The 18,656-nt window shown below is 54.6% G+C and overlaps 4 protein-coding genes across 4 annotated transcripts; 3 read left to right on the forward strand and 1 right to left on the reverse strand.

Annotated features, from left to right (window-relative positions):
- Positions 1-8,382: 8,382 nt before the first annotated feature.
- On the forward strand, positions 8,383-9,689 carry LOC142357749 (putative ribonuclease sll1290). The gene is made up of 5 exons (XM_075409291.1): positions 8,383-8,477; positions 8,692-8,742; positions 8,928-9,047; positions 9,136-9,234; positions 9,450-9,689. The coding sequence occupies exons 3-5, from the start codon at positions 8,964-8,966 to the stop codon at positions 9,687-9,689; spliced, it is 423 nt and encodes a 140-aa protein (XP_075265406.1). The 5' UTR covers positions 8,383-8,477; positions 8,692-8,742; positions 8,928-8,963.
- Positions 9,690-9,782: 93 nt separating this feature from the next.
- LOC142357750 (putative ribonuclease sll1290) lies at positions 9,783-12,318 on the forward strand. The gene is made up of 11 exons (XM_075409292.1): positions 9,783-9,844; positions 9,954-10,036; positions 10,125-10,203; positions 10,349-10,468; positions 10,603-10,725; positions 10,837-10,951; positions 11,038-11,123; positions 11,273-11,419; positions 11,501-11,548; positions 11,739-11,846; positions 11,939-12,318. Exons 2-11 carry the CDS (start codon positions 9,954-9,956, stop codon positions 11,990-11,992), a joined length of 963 nt encoding a protein of 320 aa, XP_075265407.1. The 5' UTR covers positions 9,783-9,844; the 3' UTR covers positions 11,993-12,318.
- A 99-nt stretch (positions 12,319-12,417) lies between these two features.
- On the reverse strand, positions 12,418-14,768 carry LOC142357751 (uncharacterized). The gene is made up of 7 exons (XM_075409293.1): positions 14,439-14,768; positions 14,195-14,280; positions 13,908-14,084; positions 13,363-13,469; positions 13,123-13,189; positions 12,808-12,840; positions 12,418-12,531 (listed from the first exon to the last, which is right to left on the reverse strand). Exons 1-7 carry the CDS (start codon positions 14,692-14,694, stop codon positions 12,418-12,420), a joined length of 840 nt encoding a protein of 279 aa, XP_075265408.1. The 5' UTR covers positions 14,695-14,768.
- A 3,060-nt stretch (positions 14,769-17,828) lies between these two features.
- On the forward strand, positions 17,829-18,448 carry LOC142357752 (uncharacterized; the record flags this gene model as incomplete). The annotated part of the gene is made up of 3 exons (XM_075409295.1): positions 17,829-17,886; positions 17,987-18,124; positions 18,317-18,448. Coding segments are annotated over exons 1-3 (320 nt in total), but the record flags the coding sequence as incomplete, so codon positions are not given.
- Between the last annotated feature and the right edge of the window lie 208 nt (positions 18,449-18,656).

An 18,656-nucleotide genomic window follows, 5' to 3' on the forward strand; every position in this document is an offset into this window, starting at 1 on the left:
CAGCTACTCACACTCATGTCCAACTGAATTACAGGGCAGGACACGAGCACTTTCCGAGAAAGGATAAGCCAGGACTTCAGCTTAAAGGTGCGGTGAGAGCGTAAGGGATTGGGGCGTATGCTCAGGGGCATTTATGTTTAGACACAATCTGATACAGCACGCGCACCGTTTTGCAGTGGCTGATGTTACGCTGGTAGGTAGGTAGGTATGATCTGGAGGCTATTTTTTGGTCTTTCTATTCCGCGAGTACTTACGCGCGCGTACGAGAAACATTGGTTTTAGTACTCTTCTGTACTCGTTCGACGTTCTTAATTCTGGCTGTGGCTGTGTCTACATACTGCTGACGCGTCTACAAGCATACCAGGTGGACATATCACGCAAAAGTTGCCCTTTGCCCTTTAACAAACATTCCTTGTTTCGCAAGGAATGACATTCTGCATCGATACTCGCGCGTACACAATTCTTCGTGTTCTGTTTAATATATGACTTTTAGCGATACGACTTATGAGATCTGTAGGTACGGTACGTGTACTGGATTACGTTACTCGTACTCGAGTACGAGTACTAGTACGGGCAATGACTTACCTAGGGCCTAGGAGCGGCTGTTGTACGTACCCAAGGATTATTAGTAGAACTTGTGCTGTACTCGTGGCCTGTAGGTATCCCTACCTACTAGGGTACCTCTAGAGGCTGTACAGTGTACTGTAGGCTGTACGAGCAGCTGCCGCCTGCCCCCACGCCGTGCAGTAGGCCGGAGGAATTTCCGGCCAGGATCCTCCTGGCTACAGTACTACTAACTACAGTAATACCCTACCTACGTGCTACACTGCTGCAGAGGTACGCTACCTAGGGAGGATGTTCGTAGGGAGGATGTTCCTACCCTCGTCAACTTTATCTTGCAGAACCAGCGGATGGTCCTGGGGGAGGCGATGTGCTTGGAGTTCCCTCGCCTGGTGTTCCAGAACGACGCGGCGGGAAAGAAGCTCATTGTGGACCATGTGGTGGTCTTTTGGAATTGCAACAACAAAGTGGGCCGGAGTGCGGATGTTGCGGTGGGACGCTATGGCGCCAAGCTTGTCTGCCACTCGGACAAGCGGGACCCCCCGTTCACTGTTCAGCTGCTGTCTTCCACCTGTGGCCCCCACAACTCGGCCCCCCCGGAGTTCCTGAGGCAGAACTTGGCCACTCACCCAGCTTGGATTCATTTGGTCAAGCTCTGGCAGTCCTTCTTGAACTCGGCCCCTCCATCAGCCCTGGCAGCCTCTGCAGCTGCTGTCCCTCCCCCTGTGCATGCTTCCCTGTCAGCAGCTCCCTGGGGGTCTCCCCTGTCTCAGGCTGCCATGGACCCTAGGTACTTTCAAGATCCTCGGCTGCTGGCCTATGTCCAGCCATATGCCCCTCCTCCTGCACCAGGTCCTACCTCTCCAGTGGATGCGGTTGCAGCCCAGGCTGCTGCCCAGGCTGCAGCCCAGGCTGCAGCTCAGGCTGCAGCTGATCAGGCCAGCAAGCTCTGGTCACAGCCTGCTGCCTCAGCTGGCCTTCAAGCATTTCCTTCTCCCGGCCCAGCCCCCAGAGCTTTGACATACGACACTCCCCCAAGCACTCCCCAGTCTTCTTCTGGGGGGGTCCCCTCTGCTCAGACTGCTGCTCATGCTGTGGATCCAGCACAGGGGGGCAAGAGGCCCCCTTCTCCCTCCCTGACCCCCTCTGCTGCCAAGAAGCCTGCTGACCACCTTGCTCATGCTGATCTGTTGCAAAAGGTCGCCCAGCTAGAGTCTGCTAATGCTACTCTGGCTGAGCAGCTCAATTCTGCCTTTCCCGAGCTTGAGGCCAGGCTTGATACTTCCTTTTCTGAGATCAGAACACAGGTGGCACAGCTGGAGGCTCAGCTGGCACTGCTTCAACAGTCTGGTGATGCCTTGACTACAACTGTCACATCTCTGACCAACGCCTTTTCTACCTTTCAGTCCGACACAGAGTCTACTTTGGCCGCCCATCGCCTGGCTATTGATTCCGTGACCGTCGATTCCCAGTAGCTTTGCTGCTGTTCCACCCTTTGCTTGCATCCAGCCGTTAGTACCCCTCCCTCTGGGACCTGGTGCGTTTGCTGGCTCTGCCTCCGTCTTCGTTCGTCATGCAGCTCTCATCCGTGGCCTGCCCGGTTCCGGGCTGCTCCCGCTCTGCCAGCAATCCTGGCCGCTTGGTTTGCCACGTCCGAGACTTGCGATCTCCTAGACACATTGCGTTTCGCCGTCGCCTGACAACAGATGCTGGGCTTCGCCCATCTCTGACCTCCTGTGGCCTCGCTGCGTGTGCCCGCCCTGGCTGTGGTTTCTTTTCCACCGCTGCTGTCGTTCGGCGCCATTCGCGATCCTGTTCTGCGTCGACTTCCAATGCTACCTCTCAAGACCCCTCTTCCTCTTCTTCGCTCTTTTTACCTTCTAGCGCCGCGGCCGTCTACGCCCAGCTGGAGACGGCCCCATCCCAGGCTCCGAACTCTGCTGCTCTCCGCTGGTGCCTTCAGCGGCCCGGCTACGTTGCCACGTTTTTGCGGGACCACCGCATTCGTACCACTCCTACTACCTGCCGCTCCCTGCCAGCTGAGCTTCTCGCAGTGGAGACCGAGTTGTGGGAGATGGCGGCATCAACCCGCGGGGACTCTGCTGCTGCTGCGGCCTTTGATGCGTTGCTGGCCTTTGCAGCATGTACTAAGTACCCCTACCAGAGCGGCGCCTCCTCGTCTCAAGTGGCCCGCGAGTGCTCCCGCCGCCTTCGTCTCTGGTCTGCTGGTGAGTTAGATGCTCTTCTGCGCGAGGCGGTGGCCGCCTCGGCCCCCCGCACCCGCGTGCCGCGGTCATCGGCCGTCTGGATGCACGGCCGCGCTGCGGAGTTGGTACGTGTACAGCGGTACAAGGCCGCTGCTGCCCTCACAGAATCGTACGGGGTCGCCCCGTGTACTGATGAAACGGTAACATCCTTGCGTGGATTGTTTCCCCCTCCTCCGGAAATTCCTGCCCCCGGGCTAGCTGTCCCGGGGCCTGCTACTGATGATCCGCCGCAGGACCTGGGACCCCCGGTTAGTGTGGAGTCCCTGCGGTACGTCTTGTCTAAGGCCCCCAAACGCTCCGCCCCCCACCGGGACGGCTGGCGGGTGGAGCATCTGCGGGCCGGTGTTTCTGACGACCGTTGTGCCACGGCTATGGCCGGGGTATTTACTCGTATCTCCCGCGCCGACGTACCGCCGTCCGTTAAGGATTACTTCGGCTCGGCTACCCTGATCGCCCTGATGAAGAAGGATGCCTCGGACGTACGTGCCCTACGGGAGGCTCAAGGTGCGGACTTTCGCCTCCCCGTACGTCCGATCGCCTTTGGTACCGTGCTGGTACGTGTGGCCGCCCTCTGCTCTTTGTACGCCGTACGAGATGTCATTCCCGCGTCGGTCGGCCCCCACCAGTTTGCGGTGGGTACGCGACACGGTACGGACATGATTCAGTGGCTGGTCCAGGCGTGCTTGGAGATACGGACCCCGCAACGCTTGGCCGTGTTCAATTTGGACGCCCGCAACGGGTTCAACACCCTATCGCGTGACGCCATGCGGAATTCTCTTTTGAGTACCCCCGCCCTACATCCTTTGCTACCGCTGTACGATATGTTGTACGGCGGGCCTACCCCGTGCTGGCTGTATGACTACGAGTCTTCGGGCGCCCCGTATGCTACGATTCAGTGCCAATGTGGGGTACGGCAAGGAGACCCGCTTGGTATGCTGTTGTACAGTATTACTGTAGCCCCTCTCTACTCTCGTTTGGCCGAGACTTTGGGTGCAGAAGGATTATTGGTTGCCTACGCGGATGACGTGTTTGCGGCGGGGCCTCCCGGGGACTGTGCTAGGGCCCTTTCATCTGTGGAGCTCCTGTTTGCAACGGTCGGCCTGCAAATTGGCTGGGGCCCGGGCAAAACCGAGGTTTGCCTGCCCCCCGGAGCAGATACTGCTGCCTCTGCCCTTCCGACCGGCGCAGATGGCTCTCTGCTCCCGGTGGTCACCGAGGGCTTCAGCCGGTGTCTCGGCATCCCCCGCCACCCGGAGCAGGATTCTGAGTTTCTACAGTCTGCCCTGAGCGGGCCTGCTGCTCGGCTGGGCCGCTTGCTTGGCCTGGTCACCGGTATGTCCCCTGAGCACCCCGCGGAGGCACTGCGGTTGCTCCAGCTGTGTGCGGTCTCCCGTTTCGCTCATTTTATGCGTGGCCTCCCTCCCAATGCGGCGGCTGACTTCTTCCGAGCCCAGGACTCTCGCATCCTGGCTGCTTTTCAGTCCGTTTCGTCCTGTGCTGCGGAGCTGGGGGCGTTCTGTACTGCCCGGCTTCCTGTTTCGTTGGGGGGTGCTGCGGTCACATCGCTGTCTCGCCATTGCGTCGCTCACTATGTGGGGGGGTTCTTCGACTTCGCAGGCCCTCTTACTGCCCGCCTTCGTGAGATGCCTCGCGTGAATGGGGTCCTCTGTGATGCCCTGTCCCATTATCTCTCTGATCCGGCTGGGGCGGTGGCTGCCACATTCCCTTGGGCTCGATCCCTGTCTGCCTCTGTGGCCGTGGTGCGATCTCTGTGGAGCAGTTTCCGACCGTGGGAGGTGGCAATGGCCACCGACATACTGCCTGCTGGCCCGGCCTTCCTGCGCGCTGGCGATCTGCTTTCTTCCCCATCCGCCACCCCCCCTCGTATTGATCTGCACCCCCTGCCTGACCTGCGGGACGCGGCTGTCAATGCGCGGGGTGTTCATCATGTTTCCCGTCGGATCTCCCACATGCTCTCATGGCGGGAGTTTTTCGATATCTACGTCCAGGCCCCGGTTCCTGAGCGTATTAGACTTCTCTCCCAGTCTGGCCCTGGCAGCGTCTCCTTCCTGTCCCCCGACACAAGCCTGGCCCATTCTGCCCACCCTGAAGTCTTCTGCGCCTCTCTGCGCCGTGCGGTCGGCCTGTCAGCTGTGGGCCCTGTGCCCCCCTCTCTCACGGCCTGCCCCACCTGCAACCTGGCCGCTACTGACCCCCTTCAGCTTGAACGCCATATTCCCCGCTGCCCCATCGGTGATGCTAAGCACCGTCAGCACGCCGGTTTGGCCCAGATTTTAGTGTCCATTCTGAAGGATTGTGGGGCTAAGAAGGACGACATCTTATGGGAGCTGCGAGGACTTAGGCCGCGCGACCATTCGCGCCCCTGCGATGTGGGGTGGGCGGACTTTTACGGCCCTGGGAGGCACCTGCTGTGCGATGGCTCTGTGGTCTCCGGTTTCGTAAATACGTCCGCGGAAGCCGGCTCTACCAAGCCGGGTCTGGCAGCTCGCGACAAGGAAAACCAGAAGCTTAACGCTGACGCCTGCTCCTCTGCGCCTGTTGCCGTCCGTCATCGGCTGGTTCCGTGTGTTGTCGAGGAAGGTGGCCGCATCGGTGGGCACTTTCAGGCCCTGCTGAAGGAACTTGCGGAAACAGGGGTTAGCCGGGGGGTACTGTCTTCCCCCGCCTCTTGGTCCCCGGTTCCCCCCCCGGTACTAGTATCCCGTTGGGTTGGTACGTGGCGGGCACGCATTTCCTCTTGGCTTCATTTTACCCTTTCCCGTAAGCTCTTAAGGACTTGTTACCCCGATCACCTTTATTAGGTGGCCGGGGTGCTAACCCTGTCTAGCTGTGTGGCTGCCTTCGGGTCTTGTAATCAACCCTTCACCTAGGGTACCTAGCTGTCATGCCCGTAGCAAGGAGGTAGGTAGGGTAGCGATCTATCGAGCATGCACTGTCAAGGGAGAGTACGAGTACGGCAGTGAGTCCGGCCGGCGCCGGCCGCTCTGATCTCGAAATTCAGGATGTCTGATGTCAAACCACACCGGGTGTGACGGACGGCCGGAGGATCAATGCTGGCCGGCCAGCTGAGACCCGCCTGAGAGACAAGAACGGAGAACCTGAAGGATCGGATGAATTGCGTTCGGGCCAGCATCCCCCGCTCGTGCTGTCCGAAACGTAATCGAATATACCATTCTTGCATCGATGCTGAGAACCTTCTGCACCAGCTGATGCCACTGGAACAAGAGGATCGACCTCTCACGCCTCTTGATCCACCCATCCCTTTCTCCCGGAGCTAGTTCAAAGCACGCAGTGATCATGCAGCGTGGGCTTCGTCAAGCTGCACAGAAATTTGTTTCTGCATCGAACTACTCAGGAAACTGCGGGGCTACTGGTCTTCTTCCAGACTCCCCTCTTTTCCAAGGTACACCTGTGCCCAACACCCCTCCGCATGACTGGCGGAGATTGTGCTGCATGGAGTTAGTACGAGATGAGCAGTTTCAGAGTTGGTCCTGACTGACTTTCACCGGGAGTACAAAAGCACGAAAGCTTTTGATATCCTTTCAGCCTATCATACTTTTGTAAGATCTCTCTCTCTCTCTCTCTCTCTCTCTCTCTCTCTCTCTCTCTCTCTCTCCCTCCCTCCCTCCCTCCCTCCCTCTCTCTTTGTCTGTCTGTCTGTCTGTCTGTCTATCTCTATCTCTCTCTAATCCCTGCCTCACTGTCTGTCTGTCAATCTGTCTGTCTGTCTCTGTCTGTCTGTCTGTCTCTGTCTGTCTCTGTCTCTCTGTCTCTGTCTCTGTCTCTGTCTCTGTCTCTGTCTCTGTCTCTCTGTCTCTGTCTCTCTCTGTCTCTGTCTCTGTCTCTGTCTCTCTCCCTCTCCCTCCCTCTCTCTCTCTCTCTCTCTCTCTCTCTTTACCATATGAGTTAACAGTTGTTTTCTGTGTGTTGGCCACCCCGTGGCTATCACTGGCAGTTGCCGATCAGAGACAGGAAAAAAACAACCACATTAGTTTGCTAACCCTGCTGTGCATGTTTCAGGAGCCGTTGGCCCTGGAACCCACTCTTCTGCTTCGTATGCAGGCTCCTATGAGGCCAGCAATCATATTCCCGGCCCACCATCTACCTCTCCTCCACGCACGTCATATTCCGTACACCCATCTCCTGCATCTGGCCCGATGACATCGCGATTTGGCATGTCGCAAGCATCTGCAAGCACCAGCTTCGTAGGCTCGCCCTTCGGCAATGCGACATCAGCCCGCGGGAGGACACCCGCCACACCTATACCAGCTGCAGCCGATGTTGCTATCTCAGGTCACAACTACAGAACACAAGCACAGGTAGCCGGCGTCTCAGAGTGGCTGCTGCCCCATTCCTACCTGAGAGATCTTCAACCAGTTCCAGCAAACTGCGTGGTTAGCCCTGCGTGGCTCGCATTGTCTAGGAACTAACCTGATATGTGTACCATCGTCCAGCCCTGGGCCAGACAGCACCGCCAAGCCTCAAGGAGTGCAGGCCAGCAGGTGACACGTCTGCCATGGTCTGCTGCATCGTCAGTAACATCCGCCATAGGAGCCGCACAGGCTGCCTTGAAGGACTGTAGGAAAAGCACGAGAGGGAAGGCTACTGTTGCACCGTCACTGCTTCATGCCCCGCCATCGGAGGTAACATGGAACCTTAATCTATACGTTCAGACACATATGCATGTCTGCCATGTTTGCACGAGCTGGTAAATGGTCTGCAAGACCGCTGAGACACCTTCCTCCCTAAACCTGTTTCAGGGGAGTATAGTGGGATTCTCCACGCCGGATTCGCAAGGGCTGGCCCTTCTCACGGTCAGGAAGGGGGCCTCCTGGCATGGGATTGACCAGAGAGGGCAGGAAGTCTGGCTGCACCCAAAAGATGTCGTGTTGAAGCTTCCCGGAACAAGCTATGATCCATCAGACTGCGGCCGGTTGTACAGTGCGGCATCAGCCCCTAATCTACCAGATGCTGAGCCAGTCTGGCAGCGGCTTGACAAGGTCAGGGCCTGACTGTCAATCCGATGAATAACGTTGTTCTCCATGACCATGCCCGCATACTGCTTTGACTCGAAAGAGCTGCGATCACTTTCACAGTCCTGAAGTCCCCTGGGTGTGTAGGGACAATCTCTCCACGTCGAAGACCTGGCGACACAACTATACGGAGACAACTCTGCAGCCAGCTTGTGGCAAGCGTTCCGCTTTGCAACTTCTAATCGAGTATACTTCAAGCAGGTGCTCAGGAACAAGCTCAGTTGAAACCTGTGTCACAGACGGTCTCCCAGCATTTTTGGCAGAACAATCTATCTCTGCAACCATGCTTTTGATACCCTGGACCTGTGCTCAGGCATGAACGGAATGGCACACAGTGCCCTCTTGTGCTTGCCATCAGCGTGTGTTTGTGCGCCGTGCCCTGCAGATAGGGCGTAAGCCGCCGGTCTTCCAGCCTCGAGATGCAGCTTCGGTCACACAAAGACTTGAGGCCGTGAATGCAAAGAAAGCTAAAGAGCATCAGTTGGCTGCATGGGCAGCATGCCACAGCGGTGCTGCCAGCTTGACTCGCGCTGAGAAGCCATCCCGTGAGACACTGTTGGCCGGGCCATGTCTTGATATTCTACATTCTCTTGAGGTGAGCGATGCTATCGTGTGCACAACCTATTGCGAGGCCAAGCTCATTTGCCCGGATGCACTGTAATTCTGAAACGGAAACACAAGCTGCTCTACATCTTGTCAGAAATGCAACCTGTTGAATTTATGCCTGATACATGCTACTCATTGTTGCTGTTATGCATGGCCATCTGACATGGAGAACGCTTTTTATTGGGGTTTCTTTGTGGCTGTAGGCTTACTCACTCTACCGTGAGACGGAAGAGCAGCGCCAATTCGCGTCTGAGGTGGGTTGCGTTTCGTGATCCGGCGCCCTGTTTGACATCCTTTCTGCATCGATGCGTCCCAGTTGGTGTGCCACATTGATGCCCGGGCATCTTTGTCACATGCCCTGGGAGGCGCAGTGAATGTGCTTCTATCGTTCCTGCCCTTACGGTGAGCTACTGAAGAGTCCCGGGCCTCTTCCACGCAGGCGTTACAACTTGTTGGGTATTACTCCCATCCAGACATGGCAGCGCAGGCACTCATTGATGTGGGGTTCGCTCCCCATTACGATGGCGGCCTGGTCCTCCAGCGCTCAGACATACCCACGGTAAGTTTCTGAACACTCATTTCCTACTGCTATCCAGCTGCAACTCTGCCTTATCTTCTTGAGACTGAATCGACAACTCCGCTGCCAGACCTTCCCGCCAGAATGCCTGGAAGCTGCTGATACAGTGGTGAACACTGCACCAGTGGACCTCGACGCTTCAACCAGAAGAGACTTCAGAAACCACAAGGTGTCCTCTCGACACTGCACTTCCTGTAGCCCTCCCATCATTGTCTTTCACACGTCATCAGCTGCCTTGACTTTATCCCATGAACACCCTACGTCGGCCACCCGCATCTGAACTCGGATGAACTGGTGCCCCGCGGAAGCCAAGTCTTCCTGTAAGCTCATTATTACCTACCACTGACAGTTGGAAGTGACACGGTATCTTTGTATGCCTACCAGATCCTTACCATCGATTCCGAATCTACCACAGAGATCGATGATGGTCTCTCAGTGGAATGGCTTGAGGATGGGCGTGAACGTGTGTGGGTACACATTGCGGATCCAACACGGTGGCTGAATATCGGGGATCCAATGGAAACGGTAAAATGGCACATGCATGCCGCCCACTTCAGCCTCCCAGATCTGGGTGTGGCTGTGCCTGTCACTCTGCCTTCCCAACAGAGTCAGGCATTGTTTTGAAACCAGTACGGGCCCTCCTGATTCCGGCCATATGAGCGCAGGAGGCAGGCCGGCGCGCATCTACTGTGTATCTTCCATCTGGAAAGATCCCAATGTTCCCAGGCCTGGTTTCAGAAGGCTGCTTCAGCCTCCGCCAAGGACATGAAACTTGTGCGGTAGGACTTGCTGTTGTGTCTTTGAGTGACGCATGTGCGTAGCTGGTTTGTGGCTGTGAATGTCCGTGTTGAGTATCTTCTGTTGTGTGCTTGGCTGATGCTGCCACAGATGAGCATTGGAGCAGTGGTTGAGCCGGATGGTAGTCTGTCAGAAATGGAAATCACACCGTCCACAGTGATGCCGACACACAGGTAGGCTGTGGCGCTCTGCCTGAATTGTCCAGGTCCTCCCCTAATGTGGTCAGCAACCCATTGATCTGTGTAAGTCCAACCTTCACAGGCTCTCGTACCACCAAGCGGACGAATTGCTGCTGAGTGCAGAGGACAACGGAGCCAAACTAGAGATCATGGCGTTACATGTACGTCATTCAAGCCTGAGTCAGCTGAGTCAGTCTACTGTGAGCCTACATTCATAGCGCACCATTTCAAGGTCCTCAAGTGTCAAATTGGTACTGTTCAGCCAGCCAGGGTGACAAGTGTGATGTGTGCCTGTTGTTCGCTCAGAATGCTGCCAAGCGTCGGTCATCCTACCGAGACAGAAACGGAGCAGTATCCATTGATTTGCCGGAGTGCAATGTCCATGTGACCCAGCTGGAAGGGGCCGAAGAAGAACCGATTATTCTGGTGCTGGTTTACTGCCCTTTTGAGATTAGTTTTCCAGGAACTTGCTGTTTTCCGCTACAGATCTGGGTACTGTGTGGGGAGTCCTAACTGGTTCCATTCCCGGCACCCTCCCTGCTGTTGAATTCAAAATGCAGGTGGAACCTGAACTTACAAACAGCCCATCTGGTAGTCTGGTGACGGAAATGATGGTGATGGCAGGCGAGGTTGTTGGGAACTTCTGCAATGACAACCGCATCCCAGTACCTTACCGCTGCCAGGTCCGGCGATTCCAGAGTTGCGCTGTGTATGGTCTTGTGTAATGGAGGTATGCAGCTGGTGCATGCGATGATAACAAGTCTTCTCTTGAACTACTTTCTGACTTCCTGCAGGCTGATGTAGTCCTCCCCAGCCAAGAGGACCTTGCCAATATTCCACCAGGGCCATGCCATGAGGTAGCAAAAAGGCGACGGATGACCCGTTCGTCAACTTCTACAGATGCTGCAGGTACGGCCGCGTTTGCGAGAAAGGGAAGTTCACGTAGATGGTCTGTAGCGTCCGCCAACTGCAGTGGTGCTGTCGTCGGTGTTCAGGCCGTCACTCTGGTCTAGGCTTGGAGGCTTATGTTCAGTTTACATCTCCGATCAGGCGCTACGGTGATTTGCTCGCACATTGGCAGGTGGGCAACCCTACTCCACGATGACACGTTGCTATTGACCGCCCGGCCCGATGATGGCTTATAACTCCAGCACAAGCGCTTGCTCCCCTGAACAACAAATTGGGACTCGCGGCATGTGTGCAACTGAAGACGTGTGCAATTGCCAATAGGTTAAGGCTTTTTTGCGAGGAAGCCCATGCCCTTACAATGCGGAAGAGCTGGCGGGCATGCTGGACAGTGTGCAATCCCAAATGCAACAAGTTCACAAGGTTGACCGTGAAATCCGCAACTACTGGCTTTCCGTGTACTTCCAACAGGTATGTTCGCTCAATGTAAATGTAGGCATGAGACATTGGGACCCCTGCAGGTTTGACAGAATGTCACACTCTTGCCCGCAGAGAATGGGGGAGACATGGGACGCCACTTTCCTGTGTTGGGCGCGGCAGGTGTGTTGTCACAACGTCATCATGCACTGTACGACTGAATTATGCGTTTCTTTCTGGAGAAGATGAGCGTCGGGACCGCCTATATGCTGTGCAGGTCTTTGTTTTTGAGTGTGGTTGGGGGCTGAAGCTCCGAGGGTTGCATTGAATTACTCTTCTAGGGAAGGATACTTACCTGTGTATGCCTTTGCAGGATGTGGGCATGGCGCAGCTACTAATTGAGTCCCTGGGGCTGGAGGTGGTGCAACGTTTGGATCGGCCTGTTTCACCTGGACAGATGCTGCGGATGCAATGTACAGAGGTCAGTAGATGCCAATCCAACTCTATGGGCGGCTGCCTGGGCAAATCCCTCATTATCTGTTTCTGATGTATCCAGCTTTTGGCATGTGACAGGTCAATCTACGGCAATGCACATTCAAGTTGGAGGAATGCAAAGGCACGCTGTAGCGGCTTGCATGTGTGTAAGAAAGAGATGTGAGCAGCAGGGCACCCATGGTATGCAGTTGCCCGTGCTGTACTGTGTTACATGCCCTGCAGGTGCTGTCCTGTGCGCTGACAGTCGGAAAAATAGCGCCACCTTTGTACAGTCTCATGGACAAGGCAAGCAGCAGCGTACACTCTGGGCATGTTGAACTACGGGCAAACACAGAAAATGCGCGTAGCAACGACCACAATCACATGCAGCAGAGTGTGCATTGAAACAGAAGTGGACAGCTACAAGCACTACACCTAGCTCACATCGCTCAAAACCATAGACAGGCGCGCAGCAGTTTCTATACAATCCGGCAGTCTCCGGATTCCACCCCTTGTTCCCAGTCGAGCAAGAGGATGGGAAGGGGAGCTGCCATGGCTGCTTTAACCACCCAAACATGTTACAACAAATAGTACATTGGGTTTGGGAGCTTAAAATTCGCCTTGGCATTGTTGGGTCCGGTGAGATCAGACCACTGGTCTCCGAAACTTGCCAGCAGTGTGTAGCCGTCTTCCTGTGCACAGAAGCGTGGAAGCTGTTCAGTCCCAGAAACAGACTGACAAGCCTCAGCCCCTCTCTGCCATTCGCATGCACCATGTGTGTGTGTGTGTGTGTGTGTGTGTGTGTGTTTGTGTTTGGGGGGGGGGGGGGGGGGGGGGAGTGGTTGGTTGGGTGGATGGGTGCAAAATGCAGCATTGGCAACACACATTTGCATACTCATTCGAATGCTGCACAGAAAGTCAACACAATGTCCAGCACTGTGCAGGACAAACAGAGCGATAGATTCTACCTGCAGAAATCCTCGTCGCTCTGGCTTGTAAACCTTGTATGCAGCACAGTCAGATATTAGCATCTCTCTGAAAGAGTTCGGTTTACTGAAAGGAGGAATCCAGCAAAAGTACGACTTCGGCAAGTGTGAAAACTCCACCATACTTGGCATGAAATCAGGGTCCCGGCATGTGGCTACTGATGCGTGTGGAGTGTTCCAACCGGGTACTCCAGAGGTGTCCTGTGTCTGCCCCCCCCCCCCCCCCCCCCCTTGCCCCTTGTCCTCCGCAGCATCCGTTTCGGTAGGGCAATAGTATATAGCCAAGGCTGGCCGTACCGAAGCTGCGCGCTTGTCAGTTTCATTTCTGAGATCCAACTGCAAATAGCACGGAGTCTCCTCACTCCTGGCAACATCAACATGTGCATCACACTGCTCAGCACCTCCAGCTTCCACAAGACAATGTTGCAAAGATTGGGGTTGTTTGTTTCTGCACAAACACTGGGGGGGGGGGGGGGGGGGGGGAATCAGGGCACAGGTGCAACTTGATGTGCAGGAATCAGTGAACATGCATCACACCTTGGCTCACTGCACTGCACTCCAAACCCCTCATTCTTGAGGTTCCTCTCAGTTGAGTCCCGCGCCATTTCATCCCGTCCTGTGATACCGGAGCATGCACACTCAGGCTAGGCAAGACAGACATGCATAGCTGATATATAGCACACAGATCACGGATTGGAGATACCCAAGGCTGCATGCACGGGGGGAGTCCTTGCCTGTGATGAAGGTGACACTGAAACCCATGTTGAAAGCTGCCTGCAAACATGGTAGCACACGGAATGGAAAGTATGAATATTTGCATGCGAGTTTAATCAATCACATCCATGAACACGCATTCAAGAAGTTATCAGCACCTGGTAGAGCTTGAGCATGGGCTGCAGTGCTGGAGCCGTTCCATTCAACTACAAGTGCCGCGTGGGCAACAAAAGGCAAGACATCGTCAGGCAACTGCACTCCAATCACATCACTAGGCTGCATGGCAAGACCTGAAGACAGCGGCAAATATGCATGGCTACTGTGCAGGCACTGGCATGCAATGAAACACATATTTGGCAGCACCGCACCATCCACTCTCGCTCCCATCGAGCGTCATAGGGCTTCTTGCCAAATTTCATGCGCTCAAATTCTTTCATATTCGACAGAACAGTCTCGTCGATATCAAACACCAAAACTTGGTCAGTGTCTGGTGCCTTGATGTCTTGTAAAAGTGCCAGAGCCTCGCTCGCAACTGTTTCTACATCCTGACAGGTTTTACAATGGACGCAGTTCAGCGGCAGTGCGATACAGCAGCAAGGAGTCACCGTGGCAGGAACCAAAATGCACCCGCAGTTCAGAAAAAAATGAGACCTACCGCCATGTACCGTCCGTCCGTGAGATAGGCTTTTATGGCTCGACTGCACTCGACAGAGGACAGTCGTTCCTCCTGCGGAAATGCCGCTGTAGAGAGACAGACAGGGACGGAGATCTCATGCATGTCAGCCCCTGCATGGCAACCTATGCGTGCATGTGCTGCGTACAACAAGAAGTAGGAGAAATCGGCGAAGAGGAAGGGTCAAACGGAAAAGAGGAAGGGGGGGGGGGGAGGGAGCACTCACTTCCTTCCAGATATCCACCCCCGACAGCAAACAGGCAGAACGGAGGGAGCTGCTTCTCTCCAGTTTGCTTTGCAGCAAGAACCAGTGCTGTTATTGAAACTATGCCAAGGAGCACCAGAAGCACGATCTCCCGCAAGCTTAGGCTGCAGTAACCCCTCTTGGGTGCAGCTTTGGCCAACAGATTTTCGTCTTGTAAATCAATGCTAATGGAGCCAAATGATCCGGAGGACCCATCTTCCTTGGCATTGGCTCGCATTGTTCCCAGCACAGGACGTGCGAGCGTATCCTAGTTTCACGGACTGCTCGTGCTCGCCGAGAGACAGAGAGATAGTAGACCTTACACCTTAAACACCTGGATGGAAGAGGGATATCGGGGCTAGTGCATGGGAAATAAAGCGTGCGGCGATCGACTGATGCAGGTCAACAAAGAATCCAGACTGTATTGAACGCCGTCCGGGCGTCACCGGCCACCACAGCGTCGATTCACGCACTTGGGTCTCCAACCTCTGGCGTCAGTTGAGGAGCGGCCGCACGTACGTAGGTAGCGAAACGTTCGAGCTCATGTAACATGCTGCATGCACCCTCAGTTACTCGGTGTTACTATCACTTTACATGCAGTTTACATTTACAGTACCAGAATTCCAAACGCGTAATCAGTCGTAAATACCACGTAAATAACAGTCTGGGCTTTATAAACAAGTCATAAACTCCTTGTATATGGTAAACGGGAGCTGGCTCTTTCTCTCTCTGGAGCGACATCTGCCACAAGCCCGTGCAAATCGTTCCATATATATATATAGCGATATAGCGATATGCCTGGGCGAACTTACGGTGCCCACTGCATGCCCGTAGGACATTTTCAGCTAGTACATGCAGTACCTACTCGTACAGTAGTGACTTTAGTTAGTAGTCAATAGCTAGTCATGCCCAGAAGTCACATGTAGTAACAGGTAGGGCAGGTACGTCAACAGTAAAGTGGGTGTTATTAGTTAGGCCTTATTAGTAGGCCTTATTGGTCTTTAGTAGAGTTAGGGCAGGAATGGCAGGATCCACTATGGTAGGTAGGCGGTAGGGTACCCTAGCTAGCCACATCAGCTCGTTTTTCATAAATCAACATTTATTACTAATACTACTACCCTGCTACTACAGTACCGTAATTACAGTCATTCACTCAATAAACCAAGCCAGGCCTCATACCCTGCACCCCGAACCCTGCACGCATGTGCATCATGTGCTGTTAACGCGCTCCCAGTTCCCACATCGACCACGTGTACTGCAGTATTCTACACGTACACACTTCGAAGCAATCTCTCTCTCTGCACACTTCGAAGCCCGTACGCTAGCTCAGGATTGAGGCCTGGCCGCCTGGCCGGCTGGGCCCCTGAAGTCTGAACTCTGAACGTCTGAACTCTGATGAGGATATAATAGGGCGGGTGTGCTGGTTTAGGTCGCCCCCCCCCGGATTGGGGCGCCCCCCCCAATAATTACGGCACAGACCGATGTGAAATGTTAAGTACTGGGATAGGGCTGCTCAAGATGCAGTGTGTACTGAATGCATAGGACTGAATTGTTGGCAGAACATCATGAATGGTTATTACACCACGGCGGAACAAGCCGTGCCATATTCAGGCATAGGCTATGGACAAGTGCAGAGGCCCAAGGCCGTGTTGAATCCCCTATACCCCTCCCCTGCCAGCCCCCAGGACGAATCTGGTGCATAAATCAGGGTTTCCGGTACCGACTACCGTCCGGAACTTAGTATTCTAAGGTTCGAGGCCTCTAGGTGCATGTTTGGTATGCGGCCTGCCAAGTATCGACCGTTGGCTACATGTCAATGTCAACCGTGGCCGGGGACATATGCACTGTGTAAATTACTGGGGATGAGGTGAGCAAACTAGTGGAGAAAGTACCCCGTGTGAGAAAATTCCCCCCCCCCCCCCCCCCCCCCCAATTTCTGAGGAAAATTGCGACCTAAGCCAGGTGACTTTCGCACACCCGCCTATCGTTTTTTAAACCCCCGGGAGCACACCCGCCTAATATTATATAGTGTATATGAACACCGTTCCTACTCCCTCTCTACCCTACCCTCAGCTACCCTACCTACCGGCCTAGCGGCGCATAGGGCTATTACTCGTACTGTACACGTACTATACTCATATTAATCAATGAATACTCGTGCGTGCACGTCTCGTAAGTAGGGCAGGCAGCTCTAGGGTGGGTAGGTGGGTACCCTGCTAACTGCTTGCATTAAAGGGTTCTTCGATCGGCACGCGCATATAATAAATTTGCAAAATTAATGTACATATATAATATGAGTACGAGTACTACTAGCGCAGTACTCTTTTCGATCTGCACCCCCGCCCGGGGCCGGCCGCGGGAGCTAGAACAGGAAGGTCGGTCGAAATTAAAAACCCTGCCTGAGTACTCGTACTAGTACACGTGTACAAGCTCTAACATACACCAATTACATATGTGCCCCGCGCGCGGTGCACGATCGTGCATGATCGTACATGCACACAGCACAGTACATGAGTATACAATGGTCGTACTCGTACCTACTTAGGTACCCTACGTGGGGATAACCCGCAGGCCGCGCAGCTTTGTGTAGAGTACGTACGTCGTACGTGGGGTAGTGGGTACCTACTTTACGTACGGCGTACCTACCTAGTGATATTGTAGTTTGTACTCGTACCCCCTGCAGTCCCGCTTGTCGGCCGTACTCTAGCTAGACACTAGTAGTAGAAGCCCTACCCGGCCCAGCCAGGCCGCGCCGCGCTCGTGAGCTAGTAATTGAATAGCCTACTGTACTCGTATCTCCTCTCTAGCGTACGGTCCTTAGGGGATACCAGCCGGTGAGTGTGGTCTGTGACGACTGTGGTCTGTGGACTGTGAGTCGTGCCGGCAGCATATTTTGCATGTGACAGAAGCAACGTTCAGACAAGAAGGCACAAGCTCGGAGCACAGGTGTCGAACTGCCGGAGAGTAGTCCTCAAACCAGACTTTCAAGGCTCCCATCTTCGTTTTCAGGTAGCGCGGGTGGGGCGGGCTCGCGCTGAGCAGCAGTCAACAAGCGTCTTTTTGTCCGTCTGCCCACTGTAACAACAAACGGCCCGTCGTTGGCGGTCAGACTTCATGGTAAACCCATCCGCTATTCTAAAATGTGGATCGGAGAACCTTGGTAGCACAGATGATGAAAGCGCATTGGACAGAAGTTTGCTTCAGGTGCCAACTGCGGGTGATAACGAGCAGCCGGGGACGTCCTCTTGTGAAGGCACGAGCCTCACGATATTCAAGTTGTGTTGGGTCTGGGTCAGGCACCTGCAGTTTGCTGGGTAGTACGTCTACTGCTTTGTCCGTGACTCAATGAAGTCACCACTGATATCATCTGCCCAGGTGGAATGCCTGAAGAAGGCGTACATTGCTTGTGTGATGAGGATGAACTGAGGAGGTGAGCGCTGATCAGCTTTGTCAACTTTGCTGTGCAGTGACACGATGTTGTTCATATCCCGAGCTCAGCGAAGCACTGCTGTGTGTGTCGGCACTTTCAGGGATGCTGAGCGCGTTAGAGCCGTGGAGTACTTTCGATTAGAAGAAGAAAAGGCGATAAAAGTGGGGCGGGAGGCTGCAGCAGTGCTTCAAGAAATTGAAGAAAGCGCTCGGTATCGCGCCTGCCAAGATGGCACCAGGTAGAGCAATGCTGCGCCTGCCCAAAGTAGATCGCGTGTGTTCCGAGAACAGGGTGGAATCGGGAGGCAGCATTCATGCAGTGACCTAACTCACCTGTACTGCATGTGTGCCTCCTGTACTCACTTCAAGTCACCAGTGTGTTGAGCCCAACACCATGCACCAACATTTCTTCGTTTCTGCAATGAATTCAGTACTGGACGCAAAAATGTTAGACCGTTGGCACTGCAAGCATGGGGTTCATTCAGAGACGTCCTATACAAGTATGCAGAGACATTATCCTCACCATCCAAGGCGCACCCACAAGTGGCGATGGAGATGCAATTGTTAGTCCGCCACAAACAAGTACGGCAGGCATCATGCAATTGTGCAGTTGTGAGTAGTGACTGTTTATCCGCACACAATGCAGAGCAGAGACGATCACTTTGATTAAAGCGAAGTGTGGTCTCTGATATGGGATATCAAATCCGACGGGCAACGTCCTGGATCCGTTCCGCGATACCCAGAAAACGCTACAACGCATTGCTCGTGCAT

This window comes from Convolutriloba macropyga, unplaced genomic scaffold (assembly GCF_964194025.1).
Source record: "Convolutriloba macropyga unplaced genomic scaffold, txConMacr16.3 SCAFFOLD_5070, whole genome shotgun sequence".
Taxonomy (NCBI): domain Eukaryota; kingdom Metazoa; phylum Xenacoelomorpha; order Acoela; family Convolutidae; genus Convolutriloba; species Convolutriloba macropyga.